Below are 26,076 nucleotides of genomic sequence, written 5' to 3' on the forward strand. Positions count from 1 at the left end.
TGGAATAATACAGATGCACAGCAAGGGCCAAAAGTAGAATACTTAAAACAAGGATAATCTACGAGGGGTTAAATACCTTTCTCTAGCTTATTCAACAAATTATGCAACAAGGTTTTTGGATGAAACAATGTTCTGTAAATCTTTAACTGACATGATGTGCATGGGTGACACAATTTCAATGTCAACCAGTGGAGTCTAGACGATGATTCAGAACTGCACTAGTCGAGCAGTTAAGGCAAGGATTAATGTCCAGAAATAGTTCACGGCACTGGTGGTGTTAATTCACAGACTTCCACCACCTTACTCTCTCACATCCCCATGACAGCTCAGCTAGAGATCACAGATTCCTCGATCCCCATCTGTAAGCGTGCCCTCACAACAAGGATCTTCTGACTGGCTTCATTTCTGTTCCATGGACTAGGTTTGTATTCCCTTGAGCATAGAAGATTAAGGGGTGATCTAATCAAGGTGTTGAAGATGATTAAAGGAGTTGATAGGGTAGAGAGAGAGAGAAACTATTTCCTCTGGTGGGGGAAGTCCAGGAGAAGGGGGTATAACCTTAAGATTAGAGTTAGGGGGTACAGTGGTTATGTTACTGGACTAGTAATCCAGAGGCCTGGACTAATGATCCAGAGACATGAGTCTAAATCCAGTTAAATAAATCTGGAATAAAGCGCCAGTATCAGTAATGGTGACCATGAAACTATCCGATTGTTGTAAAAACCCATCTGGTTCACTAATGTCCTTCAGGGAAGGAAATCTGCCGTCCTTACCCGGTCTGGCCTATATGTGACTCCAGACCCACAGCAATGTGGTTAACTCTTAACTGCCTTCTGAAATGGTCTAGCAAGTCACTCGGCTGTATAAGGCAGCTCACCACCACCTTCTTGAGAGCAATTTGGGATGGGCAATAAATGCTGGCCTTGCCATTCTGTGAATTAATTTTTTAAAAAGGCCGTTCAGGGGTGATGTCAAGAAGCACTTCTTCACACAAAGGGCGATGGAAATCTTGCACTCTTTCCCCCTCCTCCCCTCCATAAGCTGTTGAGGCTAAAAATTTCAACGCCGAGATTGATAAGATTTTTGTTAGGCAAGGCTATTGAGGGTTACAGAACCAAGACATTAAGATACAGATCAGCCGTGAGCTAATTGAATGGTAGAACAGGCTCGTGGGGCTGAATGGCCTCCTCCTGTTCCTATGTTCTGTAAACAGACTGATGGTCTGCTGATTCTGACGGAATCCAGAGGTTGTGCGTATCAGTCAACCCTTCAGAGGCAATACGATTCTTTGAAAGATAGTGAGCTGAAGCCGAGGTTTCAAATCCATGTTGACTTTGTCCGATCCCGTCACTGCTCTCCAAGTGCTCTGCTATTACGTCTTTTATAATGGACTCTAGCATTTTCCCCACTACCGATGTCAGGCTTACCGGTCTATAATTCCCCGCCTTTTCTCTACCACCTTTTTTGAATAAGACCACACTGAAATCTCTCCGCCAAATCCCTCCAGCCCACGTGTGTATCCAGCAGGGATGACTGGGTGGTGGTCACAGGCTTTTCCCCCCCCTCCCACCTTAAATGCAAAGACACCAGGTCCAATTTCAGCAGTTCCATTGCAGCCCCAGCTCAGATCAGAGAAACAACCTGCAGCTTTCTGGTCAACACAATTTACAGACACTGCCGGCAAAGAGCATCCAAAACACTTTTCTAAACAGGAGCATCGCCGCAAAACAAACTGTGTGGCTTCGCAACAAAAACTTGTCAAAATACAAAATTACACTGGTTCTATACATTTTTCTACTTTTTTTTTTTACACATTTGTGACGGGTTTAGAAGCAGATTCACACATCTGCAAATGGGCTGGGCTACAGGCAGCCTCATTAGGTGAATATATTTATCTATGCAACAGTCATGAATACACGCGAATGCGGTCAGTGGGTGTCATCACATTGGAATGCAACATGTCCAGAGAACACTGCAGAAGTAAACTAGGAGAGGAAAGAACAAAGACTCGCATTTCTAGCGCACTTTTCACCACCTCAGAACATCCCAAAGCTCTTTACAGCCAATGTGGTCCTTTTTGAATTGTGGGAAACGCGGCAGCCAAATTGCATACAGCAAGCTCCCACAAACAGCAATGTGATAAATGACCAGATCATCTGTTTGTGAAGTTAGTTGTGGGATAAATATTGGCCAGGACACCAGGGAGAACTCCCCTGCTCGTCTTCGAACTGAGATTCCACGAGAGCATGGCCGGTCTGTATCTTAACTCCATATCGCTTAATACCCTGGGCTAGCAAAAAACCTATCGATCTCAGATTTCAAATTATTCTCATGTCCACGAGAGCAGACGGGGCCTCGGTTTAACGTCTCATCCAAAAGACGGCACCCCCGACAGTGCAGCACCCCCTCAGCACCGCACTGGAGTGTCAGCCTGGATTTTGTGCTTGTGTCTGGAGTGGGACTTGAACCCACAACGCACGGGAGAGTGTAACCCACTGAGCCACGGCTGACGGTACTTTTATAGACTGCAAAACCATCCCGCCTCAATGTGCTTTTGTAACCAACTCGTTAGGATTGTGTGAAAATCTAGCACAGTTCACATTCCACACGAAGGGCAAATACAGCACAATAGCGAAGGTCACAGGAACCAGTAAGTTACCTGAATATACAAAAGGGGGCAGATACTGGGGATGGGTGTTAAAGTGGCTCAGCAGACTGTCCATCAGCCTCCGGGGCCTGGGTCTGAATGCAGCCCGTACCGTATAGGGTGAGGATGTCTCCTTTCTCTGCTGGCTGGAAAGGTTCATGAAATGATCTTGTGCAGCACCTCCCGTACCTGCGACCTCTACCGCCTAGAAGGACAAGGGCAGCAGGCGCATGGGCACACCACCACCTCCAAGTTCCCTTCCAAGTCACACACCATCCTGACTTGGAAATATATCACCGTTCCTACATCATCGCTGGGTCAAAATCCTGGAACTCCCTCCCTAACAGCACTGTGGGAGCACCTTCACCACACGGACTGCAGCGGTTCAAGGCGGCAGCTCACCACCTTGTCAAGGGGGCAATTAGGGATGGGCAATAAATGCTGGCATCGCCAACAACGTCCACGTCCCGAGAATGAATTATATAAAAGAATCAACCCAGTTGCTATTAAGTGCAGCCCAGTAGGATCGGAGTTGAGACTGCACCACCATTAACTGGCAATCCCAGTCAGAGGCCACGTCAGCTGCTGTGAAAGATGGAGTTAATGCTCGTTGTTGGGCAGTTTAGAGAGCTTCAGTTTGCTTCCAACCCACAGAATGGTGGATCTGGGATTACTCAACGGTGACAGCCGAAAAATGTTCTGTTCCCCCAGCACGACCGCCCCTTAACTTAATAAACTAAAATTCACAAAAGCAGCAACCATCAAAGGCAAGCAACAAGTACGACAAAGGATCAGAACTTCCTTTGTTCTTCTTTAGCGTAGATTCAAACTTCCTCTGTTTATTCCACTCAAACGATGCTGCTCTATACATATATTTTATATATATATTAATAACAAAGACAGGTAGGAAACATTGAAATCTCTCCAAGCAAAATACTGCACTTCCTTTTTTCACTAACACTAAAACTCCATGCTGAAGGAAGTTTAAAAAGTCACCACTTCCCTCCGCCCTCTCTCCTGAAGGCAGTGACTCATATCACAATACCACTCTGCAGGCGTCAGCAGATCCTCAATACCTCAGCCAGGTGGCGATTCAGCATGAATGAACCTGAACAGCCAGCAGTGGTAAGATATTCCCACTCTCTGCAAGAACTGGTTACCCTCGGCTCAGAGTATTAAGCAGTGGTTACCGGGCATTGTCCTAGACATTCCTACGAGCAGACCTATCGCAAAGGCCTTGAACGTCCCTACTTGTCTGTGCTGTGCTGGTGTCAGCCCTGGCTCAGTAGGAACACTCTCCCCTCCGAGTCAGAAGGTTGTGGGTTCAAGTCCCACTCCAGAGACTTGAGCACAAAAATCCAGGCTGCCACTCCAGTGCAGTGCTGAGGGAGTGCGGCACTGTCGGAGGTGCCGTCTTTCGGATGAGACATTAAACTGAGGCCCCGTCTGCTCTCTCAAGTGGACATAAAAGATCCCATGGCACTATTTCGAAGTCTTCTCCCCAGTGTCCTGGCCAATATTTATCCATCAACTATCACGTCAAAAACCTGATTATCTGGTTATCACATTGCTGTTTATGGGAGCTTGCTGTGCGCAGATTAGTTGCCACATTTCCTACATTTCAACAGTGACTACACGTCAAAAAGTACTTCATTGGCTGTGAAACACTTTGGGATGTTGAGGTTGTGAAAGGCGCTATATAAATGTAAGTCTTTCTTTCTTTCCAGGGACTGCATCTTTAATACCAGTTAAGTCAGGGGAGTCATGTTATAGACACATTCCTTATGAGGCCCTGAAGACACAGCAGGGTCACCTTCACTTCCTCTCCTAATAACCAACAGGAAGCAGACCAGCCCGCCACTGGACAGTTTCAGACAGACTAGCACACCTCAGCAACCACTCCGCTCCACCTGTGCAGCACGCTGGTTAATCCCATGGGGGGGGGGGGGCGGGGCGGGGGATGCGTGTGCGCAATAGGCCAGCACCAGGCTCAGATACTCATAGTCAAATAGCCTGCTGGCATTCACTGGGCTTGCACGTGGGAATAGTCAGCTCAAGTAGCATCCAAGGAACACGTTCCAGCAAATCAGGGCATTATGGGGTACGGTAGTATAGTGGTTATGTCACTGGGCGAGTAATCCGGAGACAGGAATTCAAATCACACCACGGCAGCTGGGAAATTTAAATGTAGTTAATTAAATAAATCTGGAATAAAAAAACTATCGGATGAAACTATCGGATTCTCGTAAAAAACCATCTGGTTCACTAATGTCCTTCAGGGAAGGAAATCTGCCGTCCTTACCCGGTCTGGCCTGTGTGCGACTCCAGACCCACTGCAATGTGGTTGACTCTTAACTGCCCTCTGAAATGGCCAAGCGAGCCACTCCGTTGTACCAAAGTATACTAAGAATACGAACTGCAGCGGTTCAAGAAGCTGGTTCACCACCACCTTCTCATGGGCAATAAATGCTGGCCTTGCCCGCGATGCCCACATCCCGTGAACAAATAAAACAATTCAGATGGGGCGGGGGGGGGGGGGGGGGGGGAGGTAAGAAAGAACTTATGGCTGTCATTCCTTCCCCATTAAACAGTGCTCCTGCACCTTTCTCTGCCCCACAGCCATAGTTCTGCACCCCCTATTTGGCATTCAATGTAGAGGCAGTCTCCAGGCTGTGCGCGGTGGGGCTTCAAATGCAGCTAATCCAAGGAGCGGCACCACAGCACCTGGGAGGTACAGCCTCTGAAATTACGCCCCTTCCACCGAGGAGCAGGGTTCAAATTCTGGCTCGGGCAGCTGGAGAGAGTTTTCTGTCTTTCTCGAGCCCAAACGAGTTCAGGCACGTGCTCCGCTTCATTCCCAGGAGGTACGAGCCCACAACATAAAATCCCCATAGCTCACCGCAAGTAAGCACTCGATTCAGTCGCAGCGTGCTCACTATAATGGGCGTGGGAAATGGAAACGTCGTCATTCACAACGAATTACTTTTGAAGTGCGCTCATTTATGTCGATATAAACGCAGCACCCAATTTGTGCACAGACAGTACGGAGATGAATGTGTGTTTGGTGGTTGCCTAAACCTCTGGGAGAGCTCCCTGCCGCTCTCAATAGTGCCATGAAAATCCTCAACAGGTAGAAAATAAATCGGATTCACTTTCACAACCGAGAAATATTCCCGGTCGGGGCCATCTGCTCCTCAGTCCACCTCCGCGGCATCTTTCCCGTGATGCCATTAGTACCCGTCCCAACGCAATAAAGAGAACTTGCATTTATACAGCGCCTTTCACAACCTCAGGACCTCCCAAAGCGCTTTACAGCCAATGAAGTACTTCTGAAGTGTAGTCACTGTTGTAATGTAGGAAACACGGTGGCCAATTTGCGTACAGCAAGCTCCCACAAACAGCAATGAGATAATGATCAGGTCATCTGTTGTAGTGATGTTGGATGAGGGATAAATATTGGCCAGGATAAATGCGCCTGCTCCTCTTCAAATAGTGCCGTGGGATCATTCACACCGACCTGAGGGGACAGACGGGGCCTCGGTTTAGCATCTCATCTGTAAGACGGCACCTCCGACAGTGCAGCGCTCCCTCAGTGCTGCACTGGAGTGCCGGCCTGGATTACGTACTCAAATCTCTGGAGTTGGTTTTGAACCCACGACCTTCTGGCTCGGGCGAGGTGGCTGCCCACTGAGCCACGGCTGACACAACGCAGTCAAAAGATCGTTCCAAAAAGGTACCTCCTCCCTGCAAAGCCACCTCTGGAGTATCTCAGAACTCCATCCAGACTCCAATTTGTTGGCTGCAAGCTACCAGCCGGCAACATCAGCGACAAGCACAAACATAGAAGATAGGAGCAGGAGTAGGCCATTCGGCCCCTCGAGCCTTCTCCGCCATTCAATGCGATCATGGCTGATCATCCAAGTTCAGTACCCTGTCCCTGCTTTCTCCCCATATCCCTTGATCCCTTTAGCCTTAAGAAATATATCTAACTCTTTCTTGAATATATTTAATGAATTGGCCTCAACTGCCTTCTGTGGTAGAGAATTCCACAGGTTCACCACTCTTTGGGTGAAGAAATTCCTCCTCATCTCTGTCCTAAAATGGCTTACCCCTTATCCTTAGACTGTGACCCCTGGTTCTGGACTCCCCCGCCATCGGGAACATCCTTCCTGCATCTAGTCTGTCTAGTCCTGTTATAATTTTATAAGTTTCAATGAGATCCCCTCTCATTCTTCTAAACTCCAGCGAGTATAAGCCCAATCAACCCAATCGCTCCTCATACGTCATTCCTGCCATCCCAGGTATCAGCCTGGTGAATCTTTGCTGCACTCCTTCCATGGCAAGAATATCCTTCCTCAGATAAGGCGACCAAAACTGCACACAATACTCAAGATGTGGTCTCACCAAGGCCCTGTACAACTGCAGCAAGACATCCTTGTTCTTGTACTCAAACCCTCTCGCTATGAAGGCCAACATACCATTTGCCTTCTTAACCGCCTGCTGCACCTGCATGCTTACCTTCAGCGACTGGTGCACAAGGACACCCAGGTCTCGTTGCACTTCCCCTTCTCCCAATCTATTGCCATTCAGATAATAATCTGCCTTCCTGTTTTTGACACCAAAGTGGATAACCTCGCATCCTGAGTGTTTATCCTGACTGGTTGTCGCACAGCAAGCATCTGCACAAGATTTCAAGCAAATGAAGGTGGAGCACCTTGGGCAGGAGAATGCATTCAAGGGGAAGCTAGACAAGCACATGAGGGTGAAAGGAATAGAAGGTTATGCTGATGGGGTGAGATGAAGAGGGGTGGGAGGAGGTTCATGTGGAGCATAATCACCAGCACAGACCAGTTGGGCCGAATGGCCTGTTTGTGCTGTAGATTCGATGTAATTCAATGTAAATGGCTGCCCGTCAAGCTCTGGATACGTTGCAGCTTCCTACAACTCTGGGCACCACACTTCAGGAAGGACGTCAAGGCCTTGGAGAAGGTGCAAGGGAGATTTACTAGAATGGTACCAGGGATGAGGGACTTCAGTTATGTGAAGAAGCTGGGGTTGTTCTCCTTAGAACAGAGATGGTTATGGGGAGATTTAATAGAGGTGTTCAAAACCATGAAGGGTTTTCATAGAGTAATGATGGGCTGAATGGCCTCCTCTGCTATATGATTCTATTCTGTAACTCCAGCAGCAAAACTGAAGCCATCCCGCACAGCTCTCGCCAGCGCCTGCCTCTGCGAGCAATTCCAACCAGCTCCCTGGCTGAGCCAGGCAGCAGGCTACCTCCGGGCCCTGCTTAATCTAAGCGGAGCTCCAGTGCCCAAATCCCACCTCAGGAACACTGCCCACCCACTCCTCACCCCCTGTAATAGGAGTGCAAACCCTGTCCCATCTGCTCCCCACCCCACCCCGCCCAGTCTTCCGAAAGGCCAGTAGAAATCACCCCTACTTCCACTTCATCTGTGATCAGTGAACTCCGCACAGATCAAAGATCTGTTCCTGGTCGGCATGACTGAGTGATTATAACATGTGGTGCAGCTCTGCACCATTAGGAAGCTAAACAAACTCGTTCAAGGGGGGGGGGGGGGGGGAGAAAAAACATTACTGGCATTAGTCACGGAAGAGAACACAAATAACTTCCCAGAAATGCTAGGGAAACAAGGGTCTAGTGAGAAGGAGGAATTAAAGGAAATTAGTATTAGTAAGAAAATAGTGCTGTAGAAATTAATGGGACTGAAAGCCGATAAATCCCCAGGGCCTGATAATCTGCATCTCAGAGTACTAAAAGAGGTAGCCATGGAAATAGTGGATGCATTGGTTGTCATCTTCCAAAATTCTATAGATTATGGAACAGTTCCTGCAGATTGGAGGGTGGCAAATGTAACCCCACTATTTAAAAAAGGGAGAGAGAAAACAGGGAACTACAGACCGGTTAGCTTAACATCGGTAGTAGGGAAAATGCTAGAGTCTATTATAAAGGGTGTGATAACAGGACACTTAGAAAATATCAACATGTTAGACAAAGTCAACATGGATTTATGAAAGGGAAATTGTGTCTGACAAACCTACTGGAGTTTTTTGAGGATGTAACTGGTAGAATAGATAAGGGAGAAGCAGTGGATGTGGTGCATTTGGATTTTCAGAAGGCCTCTGATAAAGTCCCACATAAGAGGTTAGTGTACAAAATTAAAGCACATGGGATTGGAGGTAATATACTGGCATGGATTGAAAATTGGTTAACAGACAGGAAACAGAGTAGGAATAAATCGAGTCTTTTTCGGGGTGGCAGGCGGTGACTAGTGGGGTACCGCAGGGATCAGTGCTTGGGCCCCAGCTATTCACAATATATATCAACGATTTGGATGAGGGAACCAAATGTAATATTTCCAAGTTTGCTGACGACACGAAACTAGGTGGGATTGTGAGTTGTGAGGAGGATGCAAAGAGGCTTCAAGGCGATTTAGACAAGTTGAGTGAGTGGGCAAATACATGGCAGATGCAGCATAACGTGGATAAATGTGAAGTTATCCACGTAGGTAGGTAAAACAGAAAGGCAGAGTATTATTTAAATGGTGATAGATTGGGAAATGTTGATGTACAAAGGGACCCGGGTGTCCTTGTACACAAGTCATTGAAAGCAAACATGCAGGTGCAGCAAGCAGTTAGGAAGGCAACTGGTATGTTGGCCTTCATTGCAAGAGCATACATATAGATTGGGCTAACCAAATTAGTAACAATACTGTGCAGGAGGAATTCCTAGCGTGTATACAGGATGGTTTCCTGGACCAATATGTCGAGAAACCAACTAGAGATCAGGCCATCTTAGACTGGGTATTATGTAATGAGAAAGGATTAATTAGCAATCTTGTTGTGCGAGGCCCCTTGGTGAGGAGAGTGAAGTAGTTGACTCAGAGACCAGGGTCCTGAATTTAAATAAAGGAAACTACGATGGCATGAGGCACGAGTTGGCTAGGATGGATTGGGGAACGTTACTTAAAGGGTTGATGGTGGCTAGGCAATGGCAAACATTTAAAGATCGCATGGATGAACTACAGAATTTGTTCATCCCTGTTTGGCATAAAAATAAAACAAAAAAGGTGACTCAACCGTGGCTAACAAGGGAAATTAGGGATAGCATAAGATCCAAGGAGAGGACATATAATTTGGCCAGAAAAAGCAGCAAACCTGAGGATTGGGAGCAGTTTAGGATTCAGCAAAGGAGGACAAAGGGATTAATTAAGAGGGGGAAATAGATTGAGAGTAAGCTTACAGGGAACATAAAAACTGACTGTAAAAGCTTCTATAGATATGTGAAGAGAAAAAGATTGAAGTCAAGCGTAGGTCCCTTGCAGTCAGAATCAGGGGAATTTATAATGGGGAACAAAGAAATGGCAGACCAATTAAATACATACTTTGGTTCTGTCTTCACAAAGGAGGACACAAATAACCTCCCAGAGATGTCGGGGGACATAGGGTCTAATGAGAGGGAGGAACTGAATGAAATCAGTATTTGTAGGGAAATGGTGTTAGGGAAATTGATGGGATTGAAGGCCGATAAATCCCCAGGGCCTGATAATCAACATCCTAGGGTACTTAAGGAAGTGGCCCTAGAAATAGTAGATGCATTGCTGGTCATCTTCCAAAATTCTATAGACTCTGGAGAATCGGACAAAGTCAACATGGATTTACAAAAGGTAAATCATGCTTGACTAATCTACTGGAATTTTTTGAGGATGTAACTGGTAGAATAGATAAGGGCGAACCAGTGGATGTGGTGTATTTGGACTTTCAGAAGGCTTTCGATAAGGTCCCGCATAAGAGATTAGCATGCAAAGTTAAAGCACATGGGATTGGGGGTAAGGTACTGTCTTGATAGAGAGAACTGGTTGGCAGACAGGAAGCAAAGACTTAGAATAAACGGGTCTTTTTCCGAGTAGCAGGCAATGACTACTGGGGTACCGCAGGGATCAGTGCTAGGACCCCAGGTATTCACAATATATATATATATATATATATATATATATATATAAATGATCTAGACGAGGGAACTAGATGTAATATCTCCAAGTTTGCAGACGACACAAAGCTGGGTGGGCATGTGCTGTGAGGAGGATGCCGAGAAACTCCAGTGTGATTTGGACAGGTTGGGTGATTGGGCAGATGCATGGCAAATGCAGTATAATGTGGATAAATGCGAGGTTATCCACTTCGGTGGCAAAAACAGGAAGACAGATTATCTGAACGGCAATAGATTGAGAAAAGGGGAAGTGCAACGAGACCTGGGTGTCCTTGTGCACCAGTCGCTGAAGGTAAGCATGCAGATGCAGCAAGCGGTTAAGGCGGCAAATGGTATGTTGGCCTTCATAGCGAGAGGATTCGAGTACAGGAGCAAGGATGTCTTGCTGCAGTTGTACAGGGCCTTGGCGAGACCACACCTTGAGTATTGTGTGCAGTTTTGGTCACCTTATCTGAGGAAGGATGTTCTTGCCATGGAGGGAGTGCAGCGAAGATTCACCAGACTGATACCTGGGATGGCAGGAATGACATATGAAGAGAGATTGGGTCGATTAGGCTTAAATTCGCTGGAGTTTAGAAGAATGAGAGGGGATCTCATTTAAACTTATAAAATTCTAACAGGACTAGGCAGACTAGATGCAGGAAGGATGTTCCCGATGGCGGGGGAGTCTAGAGCCAGGGGTCACAATCTAAGGATAAGGGGTAAGCCATTTAGGACAGAGATGAGGAGGAACCTGTTCACCCAGAAAGTGGTGAACCTGTGGAATTCTCTACCACACAAGGCAGTGGAGGCCAATTCATTAAATATATTCCAGAAGGAGTTAGATATATTTCTTAAGGCTAACGGGATCAAGGGATATGGGGAGAAAGCAGGGACAGGGTACTGAATTTGGATGATCAGCTATGATCTCATTAAATGGCAGAACAGGCTAGAGGGGCCGAATGGCCTACTCCGGCTCCTATCTTCTATGTTTCTATGTTATTTGAGTACAGGAGCAAGGATGCCTAATGTAATGAAATCTGTTTGTCTTGATCCTGTATTTCCTGTATTCATTTTGCACTCATGTATATTACCCTCCCCCACACTGTATAGTTTCACTTCCTCTCTCCTGACTAACCTGGGAGGTTCCAGGTCTTGGCTCCGCCCCTGACTTCTCTTACATAAAGATCCCAGGATCTGTATGACTCATTCCTGTGAACCAGTCGGCGTGTTGAGATGTTAGCTCTGATCTTAGTGATTAAAAGCCAACTTGTTTAAGTCTATAACTTCTAGTTTTGTGGTTATTGAAGGCACATCAATTTTAATCACTAAAGAATACTAGGATGGATCGACTCCTAAAACCAGAGCGTCTGGACTTGGATCCACATTCTGCTGAAGCATCAGATCAATTTGGACACTGGCTCAAATGCTTCGAACTCTTCGCGGGGGCCTCATCCGCTAGCGAGGTAGATAAACTGAGTCTACTGACTACTCGCGTAAGTCATCGGATTTATTCGTTCATCCGGGACGCCACCTCTTACACGGAGGCCATCAATATCCTGAAGGCCCAATACCAGAGGCCGGTAAACGAAGTGTACGCCAGACATCTGCTGGCTACACGCAGGCAGCGACCAGAGGGATCAATGGACGATTTCTTACAGGGCCTAAAAGGACTTGGTCTGGGACTGTAACTGCAAGGCCGTGACGGCCAACGTGTACTCTGACGAATTGGTCCGCAATTCCTTCATCACGTGCCTCAAATCGAATTATATCCGGCAGAGACTGCTGGAGGTGGTGGTCCTGGACTTAAAAAAGGCAGTCGCCACTGCGCGATCGCTGGACGTGGCCCAGAAAAACTCTGACTCTTATTCTTCCGGCCATGTGGCCCTCACCGCCTCGTGCGCGCCGAGTGGGCCGCCATCTTGGAATCAGCCATCTTCCCCATCCAGGTCTCAGACCAGCTCTACACCGCCGGAGTCCCCACACAGAAGTTCACCCAGAAGTCCTACTACAGCGGCAATGTCTTGAGGCCCGAAATGCTACTTCTGCGGCCAGGCCAAGCACCCCAGACAACGATGCCCAACGAAGGGCGCTACATGCTTCAAATGTAAGAAAAAGGGGCATTTTAGCAAAGTCTGCAGGGGGAATCCGATTTCCAACTCAGTCACCGCCTCGTGCGTGCCGTGCGGGCCGCCATCTTGGGATCCGCCATCTTTTCCCGACTCAACGGCCGCCCAGGGCCCAACAGTGGCTTCGATCACGGTGGATCAATCCAGGCCACACCCGTTGACAAAATCCATGATGGACATACAGGTAAACAGGAATTTAACAAAATGTTTAATTGACTGTGGGAGTACCGAGAGTTTTATCCACCCTAGCCTGGTACGGCGGCACTCATTAACGGTAACCCCTACACGGAGCAGAATTGCTATGGCTGCTAAGCCCCACACTTCGGACATTTTGGGCTACTGTGTGGTAACACTGACTGTAAAAGGCACGGACTACAAGGATTTTAAACTCCTCGTGATGCCAGAACTCTGTTAATGTAATCTTGGGCCTGGCCTTCCAGTGCCACCACGAAAGTGTCACGCTAGCATATGGCGGGTCCCAGCCGCCACTCACAGTCTGTGCCCTATCAACCTTAAAAATCAGCCCGCCCTCTTTATTCGCTAATCTCGCTCCGAACTGTAGGCCCATAGTAACCAAAAGTAGACGGTACAGTCTGGAAGACAGACACTTTATCAAGGCGGAAGTGGACAGACTCCTGCGGGAAGGCATTATTGAATGCAGTACCAGTCCGTGGCGTGCCCAAGTAGTCATAGTTAAAAATAGCGAAAAGAAACGGATGGTAATTGACTACAGCCAGACTGTTAATATTTATACCCAGCTGGACGCCTACCCTTTACCCCGCATATCAGAAATGGTCAACCAGATCGCGCAATACCGAGTCTTCTCGACTATCGACCTCAAATCCGCGTATCACCAGCTCCCCATTAGAACAGAGGACCGCCCATACACCGCCTTCGAGGCGAACGGGCGCCTCTACGAGTGCCCTTCAGGGTAACAAATGGGGTCTCGGTCTTCCAACGTGAGATGGACCGCATGGTTGACGAGAATAAACTACAAGCTACCTACCCCTATCTGGACAATGTCACTATCTGCGGGCACAACCAGCAAGACCACGATCTAAATCTTGCGAGATTTTTAAAAACTGCCCTAAAGCTGAATCTAACCTACAACGAAGACAAATGTGTCTTCAACACAACCCGTCTCTGTATCCTCGGCTGTGTGGTGGAAGATGGGGTAATTGGACCGGACCCTGACCGATTACACCCCCTAAAGGAACTGCCCCTGCCCCACAATCCCAAAGCTTTAAAGGTGCCTGGGATTTTTTTCGTATTATGCCCAATGGGTGCCCAATTACTCTGATAAGGCCCGACCCCTCATTAAATCGACGTCCTTCCCACTATCAGCTGAAGCTCGGGAGGCTTTCACCAGTATCAAACAGGACATTGAAAGGGCTGCAGTGTGTGCAGTGGACGAATGCATTCCCTTTCAAGTCGAAAGCGATGCGTCAGACTTTGCCTTAGCTGCGACCCTCAATCAGGCTGGGAGACCTGTGGCCTTCTTCTCCCGAACCCTTCAGGGACCTGAAATCAGGCACTCTTCTGTCGAGAAGGAGGCACAGGCTATAGTGGAGGCAGTGCGGCACTGGAGACACTACCTAGCCGGCAAACGTTTCACCCCGCTCACCGACCAGCGGTCGGTGGCTTTCATGTTTAATAACAAAGGGGGAAAATCAAGAATGACAAAATACTCAGGTGGAGGATCGAACTATCCACGTTCGACTATGATATTATGTACAGGCCGGGAGCCCTTAATGAACCCCCAGACGCCCTATCGCGGGGAATGTGTGCCAGCATTCATACGGACAAATTACAGGGTCTCCACAACGACCTCTGTCACCCAGGGGTCACCCGACTATACCATTTTATAAAGTCCCGCAATCTGCCCCACTCCATCGAGGAGGTCAGGGCAATGACCAGAGCCTGCCGCATCTGTGCGGAATGCAAGCCTCGTTTCTACAGGCCTGACCGTGCACACCTTATCAAAGCCACACGGCCATTCGAGCACCTAAGTCTGGACTTCAAGGGACCCCTTCCCTCTGCCGACCGTAACGTATACTTCCTCAATATCATTGATGAATATTCCCGCTTCCCCTTCGCCATTCCCTGCCCAGACATGACCAGTGCCACGGTCATCGAGTGTCTCTGTAATCTATTCTGCATGTTTGGCATGCCGAACGACATACACAACGATAGGGGGACGTCATTCATGAGTGACGAACTGCGCCAGTTCTTGCTCTCGAAGGGGATAGCCACTAGCAGAACCACTAGCTACAACCCCCGGGGTAATGGGCAAGTGGAAAGGGAGAATGCTACTGTTTGGAAGGCTGTCACGTTAGCCTTAAACTCAAAAGGCCTTCCGACCTCCCGCTGGCAGGAAGTCCTCCCAGACGTGCTCCACTCCATAAGGTCTCTGTTATGTACTGCCACTAACGCTACCCCTCACGAAAAGATGTTCGTTTTCCCCCAGAAATCCACCTCGGGCATATCTCTAACCGCGTGGCTGACGTCTCCGGGGACAGTACTATTGCGGAAGCACGTGAGAGGCCATAAAACGGACCCCCTTGTGGAAAAGGTACAGCTCCTCCATGCAAACCCTCAGTACGCCTATATCGAATACTCTTGACGGGCGAGAGGACACTGTTTCCATAAAAGACCTCGCTCCCTCGGGGAGCGGAGAGAACGATGAGAGACTACCCGATGAAGACCTACACTACAAAGAGACAGGACGCCCAGAGGTATCAATACCCAACTTTAACCTGGAGGACACTGCGGAGGCCCGGACAGCGGAGGAACCAGAATCCACTCCCCTAGAGGCACCCCAACCGGCTTTGCGCCGATCACGGAGAACTGCAAAACCTCCTGACAGACTCACTTATACCAACTTTTAAGAAACATCACCCCGATGGACTAAATCTAAAGGAGGGGTGAATGTAATGAAATCTGTTTGTCTTGATCCTGTATTTCCTGTATTCGTTTTGCACTCAAGTATATTACCCTCCCCCACACTGTGTATAGTTTCACTTCCTCTCTCCTGACTAACCTGGGAGGTTCCAGGTCTTGGCTCTTGGCTCCGCCCCGGACTTCTCTTACATGGGGGGCACGGTGGCATAGTGGTTAGCACTGTTGCCTCACAGCACCAGGGACCCGGATTCAAATCTGGCCTCGGGCAACTGTCTGTGTGGAGTTTGCACATTCTCCCCGTGTCTGCGTGGGTTTCCTCCGGGTGCTCCGGTTTCCTCCCACAGTCCAAAGATGTGCAGGTTAGGTTGATTTGGCTATGATAAATTGACCCTTAGTGTTAGGGGATTAAATACGTGGGGTTACGGGGATAGGGTGGGATATGTGTCGGTGCAGGCTCGATGGGCCGAAATGGCCTCTATCTGCACTGTAGATTCTGTGATAAAGATCCCAGGATCTGTATGACTCATTCCTGTGAACCAGTCGGCGTGTTGAGATGTTAGCTCAGATCTTAGTGATTAAAAGCCAACTTGTTTAAGTCTATAACTTCTAGTTTTGTGGTTATTGAAGGCACATCACCTTACTACAGTTATACAGAGTCCTGGTGAGACTACACCTGGAGTACTGTGTGCAGTTCTGGTCTCCTCACCTAAGAAAGGATATACTTGCCATAGAGGGAATTCAGCGAAGGTTCACCAGACTGATTCCTGGGATGGCAGGACTGTCGTATGAGGAGAGATTGGGTCGACTAGGCCTGTATTCACTAGAGTTTACAAGAACGAGAGGGGATCTCATTGAAATGTATAAAATTCTGACAGGGCTAGACAGACTGGATGCAGGGAGGATGTTTCCCCTGGCTGGGGGGGGTCTAGAACGAGGGGTCACAGTCTCAGAATACGGGTTAGGACTGAGATGATGAGAAATTTCTTCACTCAGAGGGTGGTGAACCTGTGGAATTCTCTACCACAGAAGGCTGTGGAGGCCAAGTCACTGAATATATTTGAGGAGATAGATAGATTTCTAGACGCAAAAGGCATCAAGGGGTATGGGGAGAGAGGGGGAATATGATATTGAGATAGAGGATCAGCCATGATCATATTGAATGGCGGAGCAGGCTCGAAGGGCCGAATGGCCGAATCCTGCTCCTATTTTTCTATGTTTCCATGTGAGGCATTAACTCGTGGCTTCACCCGATGTCTCAGCAGGTTTTTCCAGCAACTAGCTGAGATATAGGGAGAGGGAGAGGCCCCAGGATCAATGCCCGCCCTGTGCCAAGTTAGCCAATCTCAGTTAAGGAGGCATAAAATGCTACAACTGGCGTCAGTATTTCTCAGGCGGGGGGTTTGCGGGGGGGGGGGGGGGGGGGGGGGGGGGAAGTGATCCAGGGTTCTCACTCCCAGTCAGCATCAAGCAACCCTTGCTGCAAGTGTTTGCCTGTGGATTTAAAGATGTAACACGAGGGCAGGATTGGGCTCAGTTGTGATGCCCCCTCTGCAGGGTGACCCACTGCCACGCAAACAATGGCATTTGGGAAACCCATTGCCGTGCAAACAATGGCATTTGGGAAACCCATTGCCGTGCAAACAATGGCATTTGGGAAACCCATTGCCGTGCAAACAATGGCATTTGGGAAACCCATTGCCGTGCAAACAATGGCATTTGGGTAAGGATTACTAGTGTCACAAATGCAGTGAAGAGAAGGCAGAAAACCCAACAAGGAATGAAACAAAAAGCATCAACTCACCCTGCATGGAAATCCACCAAGACTGGCTTCTTGCTGTTGATGACTCGGTCGGTGAAATCCGCCTGGTTCTGGATGTTGAAGGAGACTCCGTCGGCGTGAGATACGCAAAACCCTCTGGCGGTGGTAGGACCTGCTCGGTGGTGGGAGGGAGGCCTGGCGCCGTGCCAGGAGAGGGCGCTCAGGCTTGGGAGGCGTGCCGAGGACTGAGGCCGCACTGGGCAAGAGGACTCCCGAAGGGTCACGGACACGAGCCTCCTCAGCAAAAGCCTGTGAGCCATCTGTGAAAGCAGGCCGTTAGCGTTAGGACGTGCAAACAACTCCAAACCTGAACGCGTTGAAGCAGCAGCCTTCAGTTGACATAAAATTAGACTTGCCTCACTTATAAACATAGGAACAGGAGGAGGCCATTCAGCCCCTTCAGCCTGTTCTGCCATTCAATTAGATCATGGCTGATCGCAGCTGGTGTCGCAGACCAGTGGGGTGCATCACACACCAGTTGGACCAAATTTATTCATTCCTGCAACAAAAAGAGGTGCTCCATACCAACTAGGAAAATCTCCAGATCGGTCCTGGTCTGTGCAAGGTTAGCGCTCAGACTAGACGCACACCTTATTGGCACCCAGTGCCTGCACGTGGAGTCCAGGCGAGGAGGGGGTTGGGCTTAATTGTGTATCTCCCGTGATCGAATAGCTTGTCAACAGGTTTCACACCTGAATACTGGCCATGTGGGTGAAATACTCGCGGGTACCTGGTGCAGACTGGCCTATTCCTGTTCCTATGTTTGTTCTTGGAACTGTTCCCATGTTTGTTCTTGGAACTGTTCCCTGGCAGAGAGTCGATGTCTTCAGTTTTTTTTTTAAATATATAAGGAACTGACCAGAAGCCAATTACCTTCTAATGGGTCGAGGAAGGAAAAATGACCAGAGTCAGTCAGATCGCTCCCATTCACCACATCAGACAACTGCAGGCTGGAGGTGAGAGGCTGGGGGGGGGGGAGCGAGTGACAGCAACCTGCTCAACCACAGAGCTGGGGGGGGGGGGGGGGGGGGGGGGAGAAAAAGAGGGGAGATCCTTTAAAGTCAAGCCTGATCTGGTCCTCTCTCCCTATCAAGACATTCCAGCAGGGGTTCACTGAAGCTTGATCAAGAGCTCCGGTTAATTTTCCGCCCAAGGACACAGGAGGCCCAGTGTAGAACATTCACTGCCTCTGCAGTGAAGATTGGCAAAATCAGTTCAGACCAGGGACCTTTCTACTCAGTGTGATTTAGTACAGGGAAAGGCATTTACCCACTAAACCACGAGAGATTAAGAAACTTCATTTTTAAAAATGGTGCTTTAATAGCCAGTGCTGTGAATGATTAATATGCAGATTCACGTCTCTATGGAATCTCAGCCGTACTGAGTGCGCAAGGAATACACCATCGGGTGGAAAGAAATAAAGCGAGAGTTACGTGGGATGCTAATGTATCTCTCCTAGCAGCCAGCTGAACACACACTGACGCAGGGGAACGTGAGGAGGGAAGACAGGTGCAAACAATTTTAAACACACATGGAACACTTAATGAATACTTTGCGTCTGTTTTCACAAAGGAGAGGGGCGAAGCAGACATTGCTATCAGGGAGGAGTGTGAAATATTCGATGAAATAAACATAGTGAGAGAGGAAGTATTAAGGGGTTTAGCAGCTTTAAAAGTGTATCAATCCCCAGGCTGTTAAGCAAAGCAAAAGAGGAAATAGCAGAGGCCCTGACCGTCATTTTTCAATCCTCTCTGGCTTGAGGTGTGGTGCTGGAGGACTGCTAATGTGGTACCATTGTTTAAAAAGGGAGAAAAGGATAGACCAAGTAATTACAGGCCAGTCAGCCTAACCTCGGTGGTGGGAAAATTATTGGAAAGAATTCTGAAGAACAGGATAAATCTTCATTACGGATTAATCAAGAATAGTCAGCACAGATTTGTTAAGGGAAGGTCATGTCTGACAAACTTGATTGAATTTTTTGAGGTGGTAACAAGGAGGGTAGATGAGGGTAGTGCATTTGATGTAGCGTATATGGACTTTAGCAAGGCTTTTGATAAGGTTCCACATGGCAGACTGGTCACGAAGTTAAAAGCCCATGGGATCCAGGGCAAAGTGTCAAGTTGGATTCAAAACTGGCTCGGAGGCAGGAAGCAGAGGGTAATGGTTGATGGGTGTTTGTGTGACTGGAAGGCTGTTTCCAGTGGGGTTCCGCAGGGCTCAGTATTAGGTCCCTTGCGTTTTGTGGTATATATCAATGATCTAGACTTGAATATAGGGGGCATGATTAAGTTTGCAGATGATACTAAAATCGGCTGTGTGGTTGATACTGAAGAAGGAAGCTGTAGACTGCAGGAAGATATCAATAAATTGGTCAGGTGAGCAGAACAGTGGCAAATGGAATTCAATCTGGAGAAGTGTGAGGTAATGCATTTGGGGAGGGCTAACAAAGGAAATACACATTAAATGGTAGGACACTGAGTAGTGTAGAGGAACAAAGGGACCTTGGAGTGCATGTCCACAGATCCCTGAAAGTAGCAGGCCAGGTAGATAAGGTGGTTAAGGCGGCATACGGAATGCTTGCCTTTATTAGCCGTGGCATAGAATACAAGAGCAGGGGGGTTATGCTTCAACTGTATAAAACACGAGTTAGGCCTCAGCTAGAGTACTGCGTGCAGTTCTGGTCACATTACAGGAAAGATGTGATTGCACTAGAGAGGGTACAGAGGAGATTTACAAGGATGTTGCTGGGAGTAGAGAATCTTAGCTATGAGGAAAGACTGGATAGGCTGGGTCTGTTTTCCTTGGAACAGAGGAGGCTGAGGGGAGACCTTATTGAGGTGTATAAAATTATGAGGGGCCTAGATAAAGTGGATAGAAAGGACCTATTTCCCTTAGCAGAGGGGTCAAAAACCAGGGGGCACAGATTTAAAGTAATTGGTGGAAGGTTGAGAGAGGAATTGAGGGGAAATTTCTTCACCCAGAGGGTTGTGGGGGGTCTGGAACTCACTGCCTGAAAGGGTGGTAGAGGCAGGAACCCTAACCACATTTAAAAAGTACTTGGATGTGCACTTGGGATGCTGTAACCTGCAGGGCTACGGACCAAAAGCTGGGAAGTGGGATTAGGCTGGATAGCTCTGTTGGCCGGCACGGACACAATGGGCCGAAATGGCCTCCTTCCGTGCTGTAGCTTTCTGTGAAGCCAGAGGACTCCCTGACGATACAGAGCGAGCAGCTGCTCTCACTCTAAACAGTCCACTTGCAGGTAACATTTTTTTAATTATTTGTTCCTGGGATGTGGACGTCGCTGGCAAGGCCAGCATTTGTTGCCCATCCCTATTTGCCCTTGAAAAGGTGGTGGTGAGTTGCCTTCTTTAACTGCTGCTATCCGTGTGGTGAAGGTACCCCCACAGTGCTGATAGGGAGTTCCAGGAGTTTAACCCAGCGACTATGAACGAACAGTAATATATTTCCAAATCAGGTTGGTGTGTAACTCAGAAGGGAACTTGGAGGTGGTGGTGTTCCCATGCACCTGCTGCCCTCGTCCTTCTAGGTGGAAGAGGTTGCGGGTTTGGGAGGTGCTGCCGAAGAAGCCTTGGCGAGTTGCTGCAGTGCATCTTGTAGATGGTACACACTGCAGCCACGGTACGCCGGTGGTGGAGGGAATGAATGTTTAAAGTGGTGGATGGGGTGCCAATCAAGAGGGCTGCTTGTCCTGGATGGTGTCGAGCATCTTGATTACAGATCGAACAATAAATTGTGATGCCACAGATCAAGATCATAATTATTCAGTTGAATGGGCAGGGAAGCACAAAACAACTGGACCAACACTCAATTTGTCTCTCGCTAAAATTTATTTTCCAACGTCTCTCCCTACTCATCCACTTCTAAAGTTGGGGACTCGCAGAAGTGCAGGTGCCCACTATTATCTTGCCCTGTAGGAGCAACTGTTCATTTGCAAGCCTTTTTGCTGGCTATACAACACGGGGCAAGTAGGGCAAGGGATTATACTCAAACCAAGTTATATTTCCAGCAGAAATCCACACTGGATCTCAATGAAGGAACAAGAACCAGTTCCCCACCCACCCCTTCCTATCCTAGACCCACTGAGGTAGAAAGCAGTGCCCCAAGCCTGCCCCTTCCTATCCTAGACCCAGAGGTAGACTGCAGTGCCCCAAGCCCGCCCCTTCCTATCCTAGACCCCTGAGGTAGACTGCAGTGCCCCAAGCCCGCCCCTTCCTATCCTAGACCCACTGAGGTATAAAGCAGTGCCCCAAGCCCACCCCTTCCTATCCTAGACCCACTGAGGTAGAAAGCAATGCCCCAAGCCCACCCCTTCCTATCCTAAACCTACTGAGGTAGAAAGCAGTGCCCCAAGCCCGCCCCTTCCTATCCTGGACCCACTGAGGTAGACTGCAGTGCCCCAAGCCCGCCCCTTCCTATCCTAGACCCACTGAGGTATAAAGCAGTGCCCCAAGCCCACCCCTTCCTATCCTAGACCCACTGAGGTAGAAAGCAATGCCCCAAGCCCACCCCTTCCTATCCTAAACCTACTGAGGTAGAAAGCAGTGCCCCAAGCCCGCCCCTTCCTATCCTGGACCCACTGAGGTAGACTGCAGTGCCTCAAGCCCGCCCCTTCCTATCCTGGACCCAGAGGTAGAAAGCAGTGCCCCAAGCCTGCCCCTTCCTATGCTAGACCCACTGAGGTAGAAAGCAGTGCCCCAAGCCTGCCCCTTCCTATCCTAGACCCACTGAGGTGGACTGCAGTGCCCCAAGCCCACCCCCTTCCTATCCTAGACCCACTGAGGTAGAAAGCAGTGCCCCAAGCCCACCCCTTCCTATCCTAGACCCACTGAGGTAGAAAGCAGTGCCCCAAGCCTGCCCCTTCCTATCCTAGACCCACTGAGGTAGACTGCAGTGCCCCAAGCCTGCCCCTTCCTATCCTAGACCCAGAGGTAGAAAGCAGTGCCCCAAGCCCCCCCCTTCCTATCCTAGACCCACTGAGGTAGACTGCAGTGCCCCAAGCCTGCCCCTTCCTATCCTAGACCCACTGAGGTAGAAAGCAGTGCCCCAAGCCCCCCCTTCCTATCCTAGACCCACTGAGGTAGACTGCAGTGCCCCAAGCCTGCCCCTTCCTATCCTAGACCCACTGAGGTAGACTGCAGTGCCCCAAGCCCGCCCCTTCCTATCCTAGACCCACTGAGGTAGACTGCAGTGCCCCAAGCCTGCCCCTTCCTATCCTAGACCCACTGAGGTAGAAAGCAGTGCCCCAAGCCCACCCCTTCCTATCCTAGACCCACTGAGGTAGACTGCAGTGCCCCAAGCCTGCCCCTTCCTATCCTAGACCCACTGAGGTAGACTGCAGTGCCCCCGCCTGCCCCTTCCTATCCTAGACCCACTGAGGTAGACTGCAGTGCCCCAAGCCTGCCCAAGCTGATAGCGGCAAGTGTAGAAAGCTAAGAGATCAAGCTTGCAACATTCCTGAGCTGTAGATTATTGCTACACCGGCCATCATGTGGCAATTCTCAGACCTTTCTTCAACCCAAACTGTTTTAAAAAAAAAGACACTCATCCCAGCAAGAATGAGGGGGCCGGGGGGGAGGAGAAGGAGAGGGGGGGGGGGGGGGGGAGAAGGAGAGGGGGGGAGAAGAAGGAGAGGGGGGGGGAAGAAGGAGAGGGGGGGGGGGAAGAAGGAGAGGGGGGGGGGGAAGAAGGAGAGGGGGGGGAGAAGGAGAGGGGGGGGGGGGGGGGGGAGAAGGAAAAAACTGGAAAAGCTTGAAATGGCCATAAAAGATAACCAAAACCCGCTAGACGCCATAATAACAGAAAAAGAACTTCTTGAAAAACTCAAGGACCTGCGACCAGGAAAAGCTTGCGGGACAGACGGCATACTAAACGAGATGATTAAACACGCAGACGGCAAACTGAAACTGGCTATCCTAAAACTCTTCAACTTGGTTCTGAGTGTCGGTTATTTCCCTGACATCTGGAACAAAGGACTCATAACACCCATATACAAAAGTGGGGACAAAATCGACCCAAACAACTATCGAGGCATCTGTGTAAACAGTAACCTGGGGAAGGTATTCTGTAGCATCATAAACAAAAGACTTATAAACTTCCTTGAGGAGCACAATGTCTTGAGTAAAAGCCAAATTGGATTCCTGCCAAACTATAGAACATCCGATCATATCTTCACCCTACAGACCCTAATTGACAAACACGTTCACCATAACAAAAGCAAAATCTACGCATGCTTTGTAGATTTCCAGAAGGCTTTCGACTCCATCTGGCATGACGGTTTATTCCTGAAACTTATTGAAAGCGGGGTAGGAGGGAAAACATATGATGTAATTAAATCAATGTATACAAACAATAAATGTGCAGTTAAAATTGGAGACAAACAAACAAAATACTTCCCACAGGGGCGGGGGGTGACGCAGGGCTCGCCAATCTCACCGACACTCTCTAATATTTACATTAATGGATTGGCAAAACTACTTGAACAATCTACAGCACCCGGCCTCACCCTATATGAATCCAAGGTTAAATTCCTCCTCTATGCCGACGACCTGGTTCTGCTGTCACCAACTAAGGAGGGTCTACAGCAGAACCTGGACCTGCTGGAGTCGTACTGCCAGACTTGGGCCCTGACAATAAATCCCCAAAAAACCAAAGTCCTTGTGTTCCAGCAAAGATCCAAACAACATGGACCCACAATAAATTTCACAGTAGGAACAACCAAAATTGAACAAACCACTCACTACACATACTTGGGCTTAAAAATCAGTTCTACGGGAAACTTCAAACTGGCTGTGAATGAACTGAAAGAGAAAGCAAGAAGGGCTTTCTATGCCATCAAAAAATCAATCCAAATAGAAATCCCAATTAGCATTTGGCTCAAAATTTTCAAATCAGTAATTGAACCAATTGCACTCGATGGCAGTGAGGTCTGGGGACCACTAACACAACAAGATTTTGCAAAATGGGACAAACACCCAATTGAGATCCTACATGCGGAATTCTGTAAAAGTATCCTCCGGACTCAAAGGAAAACAGTAAACAACGCATGCAGGGCCGAACTAGGCCGATACCCATTAATAATCACTATCCAAAAAAGAGCCACCAAATTTTGGAATCACCTACAAATGAGCAACCCCCAATGCTATCACTACGACGCCCTGAAATGCCAAGAGCTGACCATAAAGAAGAATACCCTCAGTCAACTAGTCCTGGGACTCAGTGAAGTAACTACTAACAATACTAACAATAACCAGCCCCAGGACAGTGACAGGGTAACACAAAGAATTCGACCCAACACAATCGTCGCTAAGCAAAAGGAAAAATATCTGTCATATTGGGCAGAAACAACAAAAACCCAAAGCAAACTCAATTGCTACTTGGCCCTAAACAGACAATACAACATAGCTGATTACCTGACCATGGTAAAGGATAACAAACTGAGAAGAACCTTGACAAGGTACAGACTTAGCGAACATAGCCTAGCGATCGAAAAAGGCAGACACAGGCAGACCAGGCTGCCAAGAGAAGACAGGATATGCTCTCACTGCAGTCAGGGAGCAGTTGAGACAGAGATGCACTTCCTCACAGCCTGTGGAAAATATCAGGGCATCAGAGAGAATTTCTAGCAAAAATTCTCACAAATATGCCCTGAATTCAGAAATCTGACTGACAACCAAAACTCCCATTCCTACTGGGGGAGGAGAGAAGCTGTGTAACACTGGCGGCACACTATGTTACAGCTTGCCACGAACAGAGGGACAACCAGTAAACTAAGACAAGAGTATATATAAACAAGGCGAATGTATATTTATAAACTCAGGGATATACCTGTTTATACACTGTATGAATGGAACCGCGTTTATGTGTTCAACCATAAATGTATTTTGATGCTTTGGCAACATAAGATGTACCTTATCATGCCAATAAAGCGATTTGTATAGTATTGTATTGTATTGGGAGAGGGGGGGGGGAAAGAGAGGGAGGGTGAGGGGGGGGGGAAGAGAGGGGGGGGAAGAGGAGAGGGGGGGGGAGAAGAGAGGGGGGGGGAGAAGAGAGGGGGGGGGGAGGAAGAGAGGGGGGGGGAGAAGAGAGGGGGGGGGGGGGAGGAAGAGAGGGGGGGGGGGAAGAGAGGGGGGGGGGGGAAGAGAGGGGGGGGGGGAAGAGAGGGGGGGGGGAAGAGAGGGGGGGGGGAAGAGAGGGGGGGGGGAAGAGAGGGGGGGGGAAGAGAGGGGGGGGGGGAAGAGAGGGGGGGGGGGAAGAGAGGGGGGGGGGGGAAGAGAGGGGGGGGGGGAAGAGAGGGGGGGGGAAGAGAGGGGGGGGGAAGAGAGGGGGGGGGGAAGAGAGGGGGGGGGGAAGAGGGGGGGGGGAAGAGAGGGGGGGGGAAGAGAGGGGGGGGGGGAAGAGGGGGGGGAAGAGAGGGGGGGGGGAAGAGAGGGGGGGGGGGAAGAGGGGGGGGGGAAGAGAGGGGGGGGGGGAAGAGAGGGGGGGGGGGAAGAGAGGGGGGGGGGGAAGAGAGGGGGGGGGGGGAAGAGGGGGGGGGGGGAAGAGAGGGGGGGGGGGGAAGAGA

At 49.0% G+C, this 26,076-nt stretch overlaps 1 protein-coding gene across 1 annotated transcript in view; it reads right to left on the reverse strand.

The window, feature by feature from the left end:
* txn2 (thioredoxin 2) overlaps positions 1–17,776 on the reverse strand; it is a 30,009-nt gene extending 12,233 nt beyond the window's left edge. The window contains exon 1 of the mRNA XM_085969460.1: positions 17,472–17,776. Within this exon, the coding sequence (XP_085825586.1) occupies positions 17,472–17,749 (278 nt within the window). The 5' untranslated portion in view covers positions 17,750–17,776. The remainder of the gene's footprint in view (positions 1–17,471) is intronic.
* Between the last annotated feature and the right edge of the window lie 8,300 nt (positions 17,777–26,076).

This window comes from Somniosus microcephalus, chromosome 28, assembly GCF_052327205.1.
Source record: "Somniosus microcephalus isolate GS21.2 chromosome 28, FLI_Smic_1.0, whole genome shotgun sequence".
In the NCBI taxonomy this organism is placed as follows: Eukaryota; Metazoa; Chordata; class Chondrichthyes; order Squaliformes; family Somniosidae; genus Somniosus; species Somniosus microcephalus.